Consider the following 13963-nt stretch of genomic DNA (forward strand, 5'->3'; position numbering starts at 1 on the left):
GGGCCTTATCTTGGAGTCCAATACCCAATATCCGACACCACAACAACAGACCCTAAATCTTAACAAACGTTTCACTCCTTCGCACTCCTCTTTCTCTCCGTGTTGCCGTTCAGTGACAGCGAGTGAAAGAATAGAAGAGAAGAGAACATAACCGAAAGAGAAGAAGAAGAAGAAAGCTAGGGTTTTTGCAATTGCAACGATGGCGCATCAAGGAGAACCGGCGAAGCTGCGATGGGGAGAGCTGGAGGAGGACGACGGAGAGGATTTGGACTTCCTCCTGCCGCCGCGGCAGGTGATAGGGCCCGACGAGAACGGGATAAAGAAGGTGATCGAGTACAAGTTCGACGAGGACGGGAACAAGGTAAAGATCACCACCACCACACGCACGCGCAAACTCGCCAACGCGCGTCTCAGCAAACGCGCCATCGAGCGCCGCTCCTGGCCCAAGTTCGGCGACGCCGTACACGAAGACGTCGGCGCCCGCCTCACCATGGTCTCCACCGAAGAGATCCTCCTCGAACGCCCCAAGCCTCTTGGTTCTCTCTCTCTCTCTCTCTTTTATTCGTTTTTTTCCTTTAATTTAGGTTTTTCGGTTATTGCTAGGATTTGTTTCATAATTGGTTTTTGAAAGGCGCGTGCTTGATTGATTGGGTTTGCTTGTTTGATTGATTGGTTATGTTTTTTTGTGCCTGTGGACTGTGATAATGTCTGTGATGAATGCTATTTACTTGTGTTATTGGAAAATGCAAAAACTGTAATTGGAATGAATGGTTTGGTTTCTTTTTGTTTTTGAATCTGGGGAATCTTCGGAATTTAGAAATACATTACATAATATGGGACTGTTTGTTGAATTGTTTTTGGCCTTTCAATTTGGTTTTGTGATACCGATATTTGCATGAATTTGCTTTGCTTTGGAGAATAAGGGTTTGCCTTATTTCTATTTTTTTTTTTTTTAGTTTTTTGAATGTAACTATACAAGATTGCTCAGACACCCGGTGGAGGGTGATGGAAGAAACAGACGAATTTAGAATTGATGGAGACTGTATAAAGAATTGAGGAAGATGTTGAACAAGATGAAAAATATCTCAGTTGTTTCTGTTTTTTTTTAATGTTTGTTTTGGAAACAACATTCGAAATTTAATAGATTTTTGGATGATAAATTGATTTTTGAGTAGTGGACACCAATCTCTTGGTTAACACCAAGAGAGGGGGGGAGAGAGAATTGTAGTGGTATAATAGGTGATATGTGATAGAGAGAGAGAGAAATTCAGATAGAGAAAAATAATAGGTGTTAATGGAGTGTGTGATATGTAAAGGTGGCCTAAATTACTGTATTTTTTTTAAATGAACTCTCTGGTTATGCATTAAAGTGAAGATAAACTTGAGGTCAATTTATATAGTATAGGTACCTTCATATCCTTTTGAGTAATTGCAGGATTGTTATAGTGGAGGATAATAGGATTGGTCTATCATCAGTATGTAATAGCTCTATGATTCTGTGATTGTTAATAGGTGCCAAGACAGAGGAGCCAAAGAATGCTGGAGACCCATTGGCTCAATTTCAGAAAGGTGCTGTTCTCATGGTCTGTAGGACTTGTGGGAAGAAGGGTGATCACTGGACCTCAAGGTGTCCATACAAGGATCTTGCCCCGCCATCTGAGGGATTCATCGATAAACCTGCGGCCGCGGATGCTGGTGCGGCCGCTGCTGGTGCAACCAAGGGAGCATATGTGCCTCCTGGTATGAGGGCAGGTGCTGAGAGGACTACTGGATCTGATATGCGACGCAGGAATGATGAGAACTCTGTGAGAGTAACTAACCTCTCTGAGGACACAAGAGAGCCTGATTTGCTGGAGCTGTTCCGTCCTTTCGGCCCTGTCAGCAGAGTCTATGTTGCCATTGATCAGAAGACTGGCATGAGCAGAGGGTTTGGCTTTGTTAACTTTGTCAACAGGGAAGATGCACAAAGAGCCATCGGCAAGCTCAATGGTTATGGCTATGACAATCTCATCCTTAGAGTTGAATGGGCAACCCCAAGAGCAAATTAAATGTTGAGTGTTTTTTGCCCCTTTCTTTAAAACAGTATTTTGAAGGTCTATGTATTTTTGTAGTCCGAGTCTTGCACTATCTTTTTCCTTTGAGATGATTTATTAAAAGTATACATTAATTCAAGATATCATGTTGGTTATTCAAAATCAGGTATCATCTCACCTATAAATTATCACATTTTGGAAGTGAAAATGATTGATATTTCTTAGCCTAGGTGTTATGGGTTATCATTTTTCTTCTTCCTATGCATGATTTGTCTCCTTTGTATCTTTTGGGTGTAAATTACACTTTCTTTCTGTCTCATATGTTAGTAGAGTATTATTATTAGGGCCTGTTTGTTTCTCTTCCCAATTTCTTATTTTAAAATTTGTTTTATGAAATAATTTTTAAAAACTGTTTTTGAGAATTCAATTAAAGAAAAAATGTTTGAAAATTTTGTATGGAAAACTGTTTTAGAAATGGAGGAATAAAGAAAAAGTCGCTTTAAATGATTTTATTTGTTAGTAGAAATTGATAAAGTGACAGGTATAATTTTTTATATTTGTATATTTTATTTATTTTTACTAACTTTTTAGAAGTTTCGTCATAGTAATAATAAGAAATGAATAATTAATTAAAACAAAATAAAAGTTCAAAGTAGTTTTTACATAACATAAATTTAAAAAAAAGGAATTGCTTTCTTTCCCTAAGAAACAAAAGGTGCACTGTGCACATATTTGTATTGGCACTTTCAATGCACTATTGTAAAATAAATTAAATGAACTTATATTTTTCAATACTATGTATTTTTTTTTTATAAAATGTGTTGTTTTAATTTTTTTTTTACTTTTTTAAAATACTTTTGTGACATAATATATACTTTCAAAATCAATTTTCTACAAGATGGGTCCTATAAATTTGGAATATGGTTATGCACGACACCCTTTGTTATTACTGTTGTTATATTTGAGCATATAGAAAAGTACTACAAAAATATGAGTAGTATTTCAGCAGTATTTGTTATTACTGTTGTTATATTTGAGCATATAGAAAAGTACTACAAAAATATGAGTAGTATTTCAGCAGTATATTTATCAAGATGAGTTATAGTTTATTTTTGTAATGAACTATAGATTCTGAACCTACTACATAAGATTCTTTCCGAAAACCATTGCATCCCAACAATTGAAGCCAACAACGTGTAACTTTCCACCAATACGATTTAATATTATATTGCGCTATTGCCTTGCAGAGAAATACGATACACCTCTAATATACTACATATTTATTCTTAGAAAATTAGTTTTGGTGAGAAAAGCGAATTGAATGTTTCGTAGAAACAAGAAATAAGAAAGAAAGAAGGGAACCTATAGCCACACCAATATTGTCCGAGTTGGAATTTTAATGAAGGAAAGGGTGCACAAAAGTTACAGGAACAAAAGAAAAAACAGTTATCAATCAGAAAAATAACAAAGGATGACTAACGGAAAGAATCAGTAAAGAAAGCGCACACCCCATGTTTTCTTGTAGCTGTTTTTGTTTTTTTAGTACATTTATTAATCCTTCCGCTTCCCTCGAATGAGGAGGAAAAAAAAAAACAGACATAAGAAGAAAACTGATAATTGGATAGGGGAAGAAGAAGAATAAAAGAGCAGAGAAAAAAAAGTATTTTGGGTGAAGGATGAAGATGAAAATCATATAAAAATAATGAGATAGGAAAAATGAAAAAATGTCAGAGCAAATTAAAGAGGAGCACTAAAAATTTTCCAAAAACTACAAATAAAATAAAATAGTCCAGGAGGAGAAACAAAGAGAACATCATAGTTCTGATTCAGATGATGATTGAATGTTCTGTTAATGAATATAATTTATTGGTGTGGATTGTGGAAACTATATATTAAACTTCAATGTTAGGAAACATAATATAGAAAAAGGAAAAAAGTTAGTATTTAGTTGTGTATCTATCAGCACGAGTTGCAAATATACTATACATCCAATGGCAGTCGAATGACTTGGGCCTCGAATCTCAAGCGTGCAACTTTCTCCTGTAGGAGTAATTATTACTATTATTTGATAAATATAACTTGTGAGAAAGTCATGTCAGTATAGGTTAGGGGTGATTTAGTAAAGGTGTGAAAGTAGATTTGTCTTTATAGGCATTCAAAAGGATCAAATAGGTCTTTGTGTTTGTGAAAGTAAATTATTGGTAAGTGATGTTGCATGTGGTTTTTCTGTTTATGTCAGTTACTATTAATGTTCTAGAATATGTTAATTGTGGTTTAATCTGTAGCACATCATGTCCTATGGCTTGCAGGCATGGTTTTTGAAGCAGAAATGAAATTGAAGAAATCAAAACAATTTACACATTAAATTTGTTGATGGTAAATTACATCTTAGTTTACAAATTGAAGGAGAAAGTGGCTTAGTTTACAAATTACATCTTTAACTAAATCTGCTGCTGGCAAAAAGAATCAGTTAAAGAATAGTATTGATACTATTCTTGATCTAAATTTGTTAGTGGTAACAAAAAATTACATCTTTAATTAAATTTGTTGCTAGTAAAAAGAATTAGTTAAAGAATAGTATTGTGGTACTATTTTTGAACTAAATCTCATGTTGGTAACAAAAAAGGTTATCTCAAAGATGTGAAAAACACAGAGGTAGCAGTTGCATGGTTGAAATATCTGGAAAGATAAAGTGGGTAGATGTAGATTTGCAAAAAAGATTGCAGCAGTGTTCTGAATAAGTGCATCAAAATAAAAGGTATGAATCTTAAATGGCCCTGAACAATCATGGATATAGAAAGTGAGATTTGTGCATGTGCCAATTGTTTCTTAGCAAATAGATTGAAATACTTTTTTGAAAACAACATCGGTAGTTGTCTGTAGTGGGTTATTGTCCTTGTCATGGATTAATATTTTTAAGCCTTGTTTACTCTGAATCCTTGAAATTGCCTCATAGAGTTGTCCATGACTAAAGATAGGTCTAGGTAAGTAAATGCCAACACATGCTAAAGATTGGCCCTGAGATTTATTAATTGTCATTGCATATGACACTATTATAGGAAATTGTCTTCTTTTTAGTTTGAAAGGCCATGGACTTTGTGAGGGTGACATTGGCATTCGTGGAATGTAAATCAAGCTATTTATGTTGTTTGTAGACATAAATTTGCTTCTATAACATGATTAGAAAGTCTTGTTACCATCATTCTTGTACCATTACACAATCCCTCAGCTTGGTCCAAGTTTCTAAGTAGCATACTAGGAGTCCCAACCTTGAGTTTGATACTGTGACTTGCAAGGTCTTAGGTGAATAATGTATTAAGAAATTCTGAGGTAATAACTTCTAGTGGTTGGCTCTAAACAGTCTCTAATTTCTTTAGAGTCACAACTTAAATACTCTCTTTGTTTTCCTAACTGAATGAAGGTTTTTATTTAGATTTCATGATTAATAGTAGCAAACATGAGAGATAGAAAATTTATTGTGTGGTAGGTGTAATGTACCCAGGATCAAACTAAGAATATATTCATTGACTTTATCAACAACCTCAATTCTAGAAGCTAAAATTGTCATATTACATAAAAATTATGGATCTTTAAATCTTTGTGGTATGCCTCGATATGTATTATCAACAATAACATGAATTAGGTCTGTGAAAACATAAATCAAGAATTGAGGAAATGTTAATTGAGTCATATTCATCATTTTTATATGAAAATTTTCCCTCACCAACATCAAGTATCCATTGTGAAAATTGTTGAAGCTCTAAATTACTTGAATTTTCTGTGTGTCGTAAAAGTCACATATTTTTTTTAGAGAGTCAGGACATCACAACTATCTCATAGATATGATGCATTCACAGTGGCATGAACTATATCCAATCTGCTTCCTCTTTGAATGATAGGCAAAATCTATCTAAAATCTCCTCCAAATAAAACAACCTTTCCCCTGAAAATTTTTTGCTCATTGCCATTAGTTTTCATGATGTCTCTCAATGATTTGTCAAGAGTCTCAAAACAGAATTTATGAGCCATGGGAGCTTTATCCCAGATAATTAATCTTGTCATTTTTAGCAGAGTCGATAGCTCACTTCCTTGATGGATGTTGCAGACATAATTGTCTAATGTAAGGACAAGAGTTTTGAATCTTGAATAAGCAGTTCAACTGCCAAGTGACAATAGGGAAGCTATACCACTAGATGCTACATTTAAGACAATATTGTGTTGTGCATGTAATGCAGTTGACAAATTTTTCCACATGAATGTTTTTTTTTGTTCCTCCATAACCATACAAAAAAATGCATCCCACCTTTGTTGTTGTTTACAGCACCCATGATCTTTTGAAAAATGTCCATTTGTTCACCAGTTGAAAAAACTCAATAGTAGAATGAGTTGTTATCATTTTTAGTATCTCATCATTTTTGTAAATAATGGTTGGTATACCTGTTAGTGATTGAAAATACTTCTCAAACTGGAGCTGCATATCAGCCACATTATAATCCATCTCTGCATGAATGACCGTATTGCTAACTTGTGCAATAATACAATTATCAAGATAAGGTAAAGAAGGGAACTGTTTTAAACTTCTACTATTTTTGTTCAACAGTTTCTCTATTTCAATTAAGGTGAGATTCTACAGTTTCATTTGTGTGAGTTGCAACTCTATCAAATAAATTAAGTAAGATTCAAAGTTGAGCTGTGAGCTAATGTGTTATAGATCATTAAGAGGGAGTTTATACCTGGAATATGTAATGCTTTTCTTTGTTAAAAAAGAATTCCATCTAATAGCCATTCCCAAGTTTTTGCCAAAACATTTTAAGGGGTGTTAATGTTGTTTGATAATAACATTGTCACGAATAATTTCCTTAGAAAGTATCCTGAACCCCAATCCTTAGCTTCTCTAATTGCCTCTTCAAATTCTTTATCATCTTCGAGGAATCTCATGGCAAAGCATGCCACCTTAAAAGTAGAGCAAACAATATTTGCAACATTATGTATTTCCTCATAGGTCGTCAGACCTTTTGAAATAGTTAACATCATCCTCAGATAGAAAAGTTCTTATGTGCTTGGTGGAACCCAAAATTAGTCTACCTATAATGTTTCCTTTTTTCCTACGTGTCCAACATGTATTTTTTCACATAAACAAATCTAGTTATGAATTGGCTATAAGTGAGATCACTTGCCTTAGGGTAAATTTTTTTTGCTTCCATCCATGAAGTAAACATCGATTAACTGACACTTGGTTTAGAGAGCACATCTTGAACATTGCATCATCATGGAAGTAGATTGGTTGCTAACCTGGAAGATGGAAAAATAGCCTTTCAACTGCTAGATTTCTACCATGAATTGGAAATGCGAAAATCCTCCAGTAAGCTTCACATGGTGATATATACCTGTAGTCAAGGTAGTGTTGAATCTCATCAACATTATGAACTGAATTTGATGTGCTTTCACTTGAAGGATCAATCACTATAGTGATACGATCATAGCCTTTATTAATGTATTTAAATAAGTATTTAATTGAGGTACTCTAGTTGCACCATTCAATATTAATGTAAGCTTGGTACCTTAGCAACAACCATGGATTATAAGGAACGACACTATGGTTATCGATAGAGACACCCCTTTTAATCAATATTCTCCCATTGTTTATTCTTTTGTATGTTGCAAATCCATCTTGTTCAATAATTGTTTGTTGTTAGAATTTTTTGGGGTAGTACCTAGAACACTTTCCATTCTTCATGCATGGAGAAGATTTATTGGCTTATCCACAAGGACCATGGATCATGTAAGTTTTTACCAAATCAAGCAAGTGTTTATCAAATTGAGGGCATGGTATCTCTGCAGAAATTATTCCATCAATATCATTAGGCGTTGGATATTTGTCGGCTGGATGCAAGAACAAAAGTAGATGTGCATGTGGCAATCAACATTTTTGTAATTTTATTGTATACATGTTTGCACCCAAAAATAAGAATTGATTATTGAAAATGTTTGATGTTATAAAGGATAACTATAGTGATTGTTGTTCATAATAAACTTGAATTCAACAAAATTGGGCTCACATGCAATAACTTTGCCTAACTTTTTTTTCTTGGTCAAATATGTTGAAAGTTTTTCAAATTTAATTCTAAATACGCTAACAACAATGTCAAGTCTATCAACAACAATTAAATTCATTGATGATAGTATATTTTGCACTTCAGGCCAATTTGAATTGCTTGTGAAAGTGAGAAAGAGGTATGGGAAACTAACATTGTTGTAGATAGCCATCCCATCAAAATACAACTGATTCATGTATCTCCACCCACCAACAAAAGATGAAGGTAATATAACTCACTTGCATTTATTTGAGCCTAGCCTCTCTGCATCATTATTTGATGTGTGGCTTGTAACACCCTGAAATTTCGCTAACTGAAAATTAATGTTTGTTGTATTTTTTATGTTATTTGATTATTTGATTGATTTGAATGAGTTGAAGTGTTGTGTAAATTTGCTATGTGTGATTGCTTGATGTGGATGTTAGCTTATGTGATTTTTGATTGACCTATGTTGAAATTGTGAGATTTCAAGTTTTACCCAAACCTATTCTGGTAAAACTGTAATCCTGGACTTGTTAACCATTGGATTCCCTTCAAATATGGACCGTAGGTTCCTAAATTATATATTCACGCTTTGATCGTTGGGATTTGTAAAATAACACTTTTGCATGTTTCTCTTAGTGAGGCAAGCACGCTAGGCGCAATTCCAACCCAAGGAGAAAATTCGCTTAGCGAGATTAGCGTGCTAAGTGCAATTCCAACCAGTAGAGAAATTGCACTCAGCGTGAAATGTCTCGCTCAGCGCCAAAATTTGAATTTCACTTAGCAAGGTGAATTTACTAAGTGAGATCTGCAAATTATAAATACATTCTTTAATGTGAAAAACATGATTTTTCACTATACTTCTCTCCAAACGCCCACCCAAACCCTAACACCTTCTTCTCCACCACCCATGACCATCGGTGGCCACCAAAAGCCGTCGTTGGTTGCCGCCAGACCACCACATGGAGGGGAAGCTTTTAATCAGAGCGGAATCCTCAGAATCCACCTCAAGGATTCGGTAGAGAAACAAGTTCTCAATCCTTTCTTTCATAGTTTCTCTGAGGCAACCTTGACTTCTATGTTTTTCTCCTAGTTAGTTTGAGCTTCTCTTAGTACCTCTTGTGATTTGGGTACCATAATAGGATGTTGCTACACTTCCTTTGAAAAATCCTTGAAAATGAGACGTTGTAAAAGTTACCTTCTTATAAAATTGGTGTTGTATTTGTGAACTTCGTTGAACCCTGGCTACATTGGCGTGATCGAAATTTTAAAATGACGTCTCTTTGTAGTAGAACTTGAAACACCCCTTAGCCCATTTTATTTTGATAGGGGTATTTGACCCTGAATGTTGATATTAACCTTGTTTTTTAAATCTATACTAAAATTACCTTTAATTTGGTATATAGAACTCTGCGTTTGGACCGATGAACGTGTACGTGAGAGGCCTCTGAGTGAAACAGAGAATAGCTGACAGAGAGTTCACGACAGGTGAGGGGAGTTTATTATAATTTATGGCTTTGATACCATAATTTGGCTCAGGGAACCCAATTATATGAAGTATGTTTGTCCTTGTGTATGCTGATTTTCAAGAAAGACAATGTTTTCGACTAATGGGTTGCGATACATATTTTATTGATAAATGACATTATTGTTTTATTAGACTTATATTGTCTAAAGACTTGAGGAGTGTGAATCTCACGCATGAAATTTATATGTATGTATGTGTGGAATGTGATTATTGATGATGTTGTTATTGATGATAATAATTGATTTGAGACGATGTCAGTGTTTATGATAAAATGAATATGAGATGATGTTGTTATTGATGATAATATTGATATGAAATGATGTTATTGTTGATAATGTCATTGAGATGAGATGATGTTGATGTTTATAATGTCATTGAGATGAGATGATGTTGATGTTTATAATGTCATTGAGATAAGATGAAGTTGATGTTGAGAATGACATTAAGATGAGATGATGTTGATGTTGATAATGACATTGAGAAGAGATGATGTTGATGTTTATAATGACATTGAGATGAGATGTTGTTGATGTTGATAACTTCATTGTGATGATGTATGTTGTGGATGTACATGGGGGGTGCAATGACCAAGTTGAATATCCCTAGTGGGGGAAATAGACTGGTTAAAGAGTTTTAAGCATCTCTGGAGTGAAGGGGTAGCTTAAAATCTTTAATTATCCATGGCCAGTGGATTGATGGTGTCCTTGTGTCATACTTCATACAACATGGAAATAATATAAACATTGTCAACAAGTACTTGTAGTTTTTCATGAGGGAAAATACTTGTACCTGGGGGCATGTCACTCAGTTTGGAATTCCCTTGTGACTCAGGTTGATCACCATGGGAGGGGGGAGTTACCTGTGTACGACAAGGTGACCTTGGTACTTGCTGCCTAGTTTTCTTAAGTGTGAGTGTCGCGTGGACACGCTCAGACTATTTCCTGACAAATGATACCATATTGCATTTGACAGTTGAGGTCAGGTGCATGCATCATATTGAGCATGATTGATTGGAATTATGGAAAAGTTGATGAATAATTGTTAAGTGTATGTTGAATTGATGGATAATTGCGTATGATTGTGGTACTTGTTATTGTTTCTCTTGCTAATTATGGTCATTTGATAATTGTTCATTTTTTTCATAATAAAATCACCTTTGCAATTTTGTACCATGTGATTAGTACTTATGATGATCGTGAACCTTCGTTCATGGAAACACATGAACAATAATAGATGACGTGGAGGGAGATTCTTCTTGTGGGAGTCGCCAAGCCAACGTGATGACATTGAGATTATTTTGAGAGGGAGTTGTGTTTTGTTATGAACTCCTCCATAGTGGTTCCATGATTCTTTTTTATTCGGGCATGTAAATCTTGGATTTAGATACATGTAAAAAATAATTTTTTTTGTCATGTGAATGGTGTATAATGGTTTAAGATATACATATATATGTGTTTATTTAAGTGTTTGTACGTTGTTTGGTGAATATATATCACGAAAAATTTACTCTCATTTTCATAATCAAATTAATGGAGATTTCATTTAAAATTTGAAATTACGCGTTTTAGAGTTAGTGATATTGTAGCGATGAGGCGGGTCGTTACATGGTTAAGGTTGTCATATTTTTCAACTCTCAATTTAGACTGATTCATTCTTATGAAAGCAAGTCGCTCTGACTCAACCATAGTGTAATCATCAACTAAAAATGAAATTATTTATTCCTCAATCTGTCTCTAGCCATACAAAAAGATTGTGTGAATATTATGTTCATCCAACATATTTGTTAATTTGATAAAAATTTCTTCATGTATATATATGTGTGTGTGTGTGTGTAATTGGTCCTATAATTGCAAAAAGTAATTAAATTGTAAGTGCAATTAATATTGGACAATTAATATTTAAAATATGATAGTGATCCCACCCTACTGATAGAATTCTATTACTGATTTCATTCTCTGGATCATAAATGTATAACTATGCATACTTTGGTGGTTTTCCTTCTGTTGGCAATAAGCTACCAATTCTATGACAGGTTTGACTCTAGATGCAAATTGTTGGTGGGCCTTTATTGTCTATGACTGAACCATCAAATTTTGCTCCAGGTGAAGTGAAAGAAAACATCATATTGTATAGGCGGATGTTCTTATGATAATTCCTACTATCTGCTGCTTTGCTATCACACAGTAGATGTTGGAGAAACGGTGGAGGTGGTTTCAATAATGGCAGTTGAACCTTTCCATTGCCACTACATAGTTGGAATTTTGGGTTTGTAGTGTCTCTATGCATGTGAATCCTTTCTTGATACCACATGTTTGCACTGCAGTATGTACATCGCATGAGTGGTTTGCCTATGTCAAAATATCCTGTTAAATTCGTTGTTAAAATGAACTTCCCATCAGCTATAAAAAATTGGACAAAGAGCAGATTTAAAAATAGGACTTAAAAGATTAGCAGCTAAACAAAAAATGGTGAATATAACCTTCTTCACTGTTAGATAGTTCATCTTCATTAGAGCTTGAAGCTGAAATAGAGTTGAATCCTAATATATTATAAAACAAGAGTCAGGTGAAGCAGTAAGATAAAGTATTGTTTGGTTGGATCACATCAAGTGAGGATTGTTGAAGATGTGAGCATTTTGTCTCAGCATATTTTTTTTTCTTTTTTTTCATCTTACATCTTCGTTTCATCCTTGCTTCAGCTGCAACATATTTTATGTTTCTAATTGTACCCTCTATTATTATGTGCTCTAAAGAATGTTCATCTTCTATGGTGCTAGAACTGATATATGTTATAAAAATATTTATTGGTTGCGTAATTCGAGAAGAGGCTTGTGGACATTGTAAGTGCTTTCTTTCAACATATTTTTTACTTTCAACAAAAGTTTTCTCTTGATCCTTGCTTGAAATGCAACATCCTTCTTTGCTTTGTTTTCATTTTCCATTACTATCTGTTCGAAATCATAGTGCAAGCTGGTGTAATGTAACAATAGAGTTATAGGCCTGTAGTAAAATTGATGTTAAATCAAGAGTTTCAATCACAAGACTTTTTAGACTGATTGGTCCTTATGCACTTCTTGGACAGCTACGTTAATAGGCTAATAGGCTTTGATTGATCAGTCATGATTACTTTTCCTAACAATTTACATGGGGTATATGATGTATGGAGTGTGATTATTTGTGAAGATGAATTTTTTGAAACTCATGCATCATCAACAAAATTAACTGAGTTAATAAAAAAATATGATTACCATTTTAAGAAAATGAGAGTCAGCTAGATTAGTTAGATTAAAATAACATGATCGTCAAACTTCTTAATTGGATGTAGCTTTTCGTCCGGTGCTTCATTTGTAAGCATAATTACATTATTTAAAATAAATTATTAAATTTTATTTATCCTGCTTACTGCTGGTGAATTAAACTCCATATATGTAGGTAAACTGTGCAAATTTAATAAACGTTCGAGAAATAATAATGACACCAACAACAAAATAACATTTGTCAAATAGTTTGTTAAAAAAAAACATTAGTGAGGATTACATAATAATTTACATGAAACAAAACACATAATTTGTCTATCTTGTTCTTCATTCAGTTTTAATGTGTGTTTTGTTAATTTTGTGGCAGATAATTGTGCAAATGGAACTTTTTTAGATGGTGGGTCGTCGGGTGATAACTCAGAAGATAATCTCTTTGTGGGGGTGACTATTGTATCTTGAACTGGATCATGATCAGTTGTACTTGATAAGGATTATTGTGGCAATTAAAAAAAAAATGAGTATCACACTCTCAACCTATTGATATCCATACAATTAGAAAACAACAACATTTTATCAAGAGGGCGATGAAAGTGTTTAGGTCCACCTTCTCCAGTTTGAAATAAATAGTCACAATGAAAGTTAATAAAAATATTGAAAATGAATAAAAGAAAAGCATACAATTTCTATTTCAAAACTTGCCTGAATCATAATGTTCCTCAGATCTGCAACAGACATTCCAATCACTCTACTATAATCATGATCCCAAAAAACAAAAGTGGTTGATCCTTTTCCATGGCAAACCATGATCTCCACCCAATACCTGAAATTATACATAAATTCAATAACGTGGTAATAGGGACAAACGAAAAAATGGAATTTTTTGATAAAAACACACCTCATAATAGATTTTTCATTAAATTCTCTACATGAACATGTGTAAGCTACATCTTCATGATCTGTTTTTTTAGTGCACCAACCACAGGAATAGTAAAACCATCCACCATTCCCAGCTATCAACTTGGAAGTAGTCCCGATAGTACATAAATTAGTGCCCTGATGAACATGAAAC

The 13963-nt window shown here is 34.0% G+C and overlaps 1 protein-coding gene and 1 long non-coding RNA gene across 2 annotated transcripts; one reads left to right on the top strand and one right to left on the bottom strand.

Annotated features, from left to right (window-relative positions):
- Window positions 1–2172, top strand: LOC100776807 (eukaryotic translation initiation factor 3 subunit G). The gene is made up of 2 exons (XM_003531981.4): window positions 1–536; window positions 1513–2172. The coding sequence occupies exons 1-2, from the start codon at window positions 200–202 to the stop codon at window positions 2046–2048; spliced, it is 873 nt and encodes a 290-aa protein (XP_003532029.1). The 5' UTR covers window positions 1–199; the 3' UTR covers window positions 2049–2172.
- Window positions 2173–13556: 11384 nt separating this feature from the next.
- Window positions 13557–13927, bottom strand: LOC102665320 (uncharacterized). Its single transcript, XR_005892692.1, has 2 exons — window positions 13790–13927; window positions 13557–13714 (listed from the first exon to the last, which is right to left on the bottom strand). It is a non-coding gene; the product is annotated as an uncharacterized lncRNA (long non-coding RNA).
- Window positions 13928–13963: the final 36 nt, after the last annotated feature.

This window comes from Glycine max, chromosome 8, assembly GCF_000004515.6.
Source record: "Glycine max cultivar Williams 82 chromosome 8, Glycine_max_v4.0, whole genome shotgun sequence".
NCBI classification, from domain to species: Eukaryota; Viridiplantae; Streptophyta; class Magnoliopsida; order Fabales; family Fabaceae; genus Glycine; species Glycine max.

Coding starts and splice junctions, on each gene's coding strand:
- LOC100776807 (XM_003531981.4), top strand. CDS start 200: ATGGCGCATCAAGGAGAACCGGCGAAGCTGCGATGGGGAGAGCTGGAG. Junction 537..1,512: donor CGAACGCCCCAAGCCTCTTG/GTTCTCTCTCTC, acceptor GATTGTTAATAG/GTGCCAAGACAGAGGAGCCA.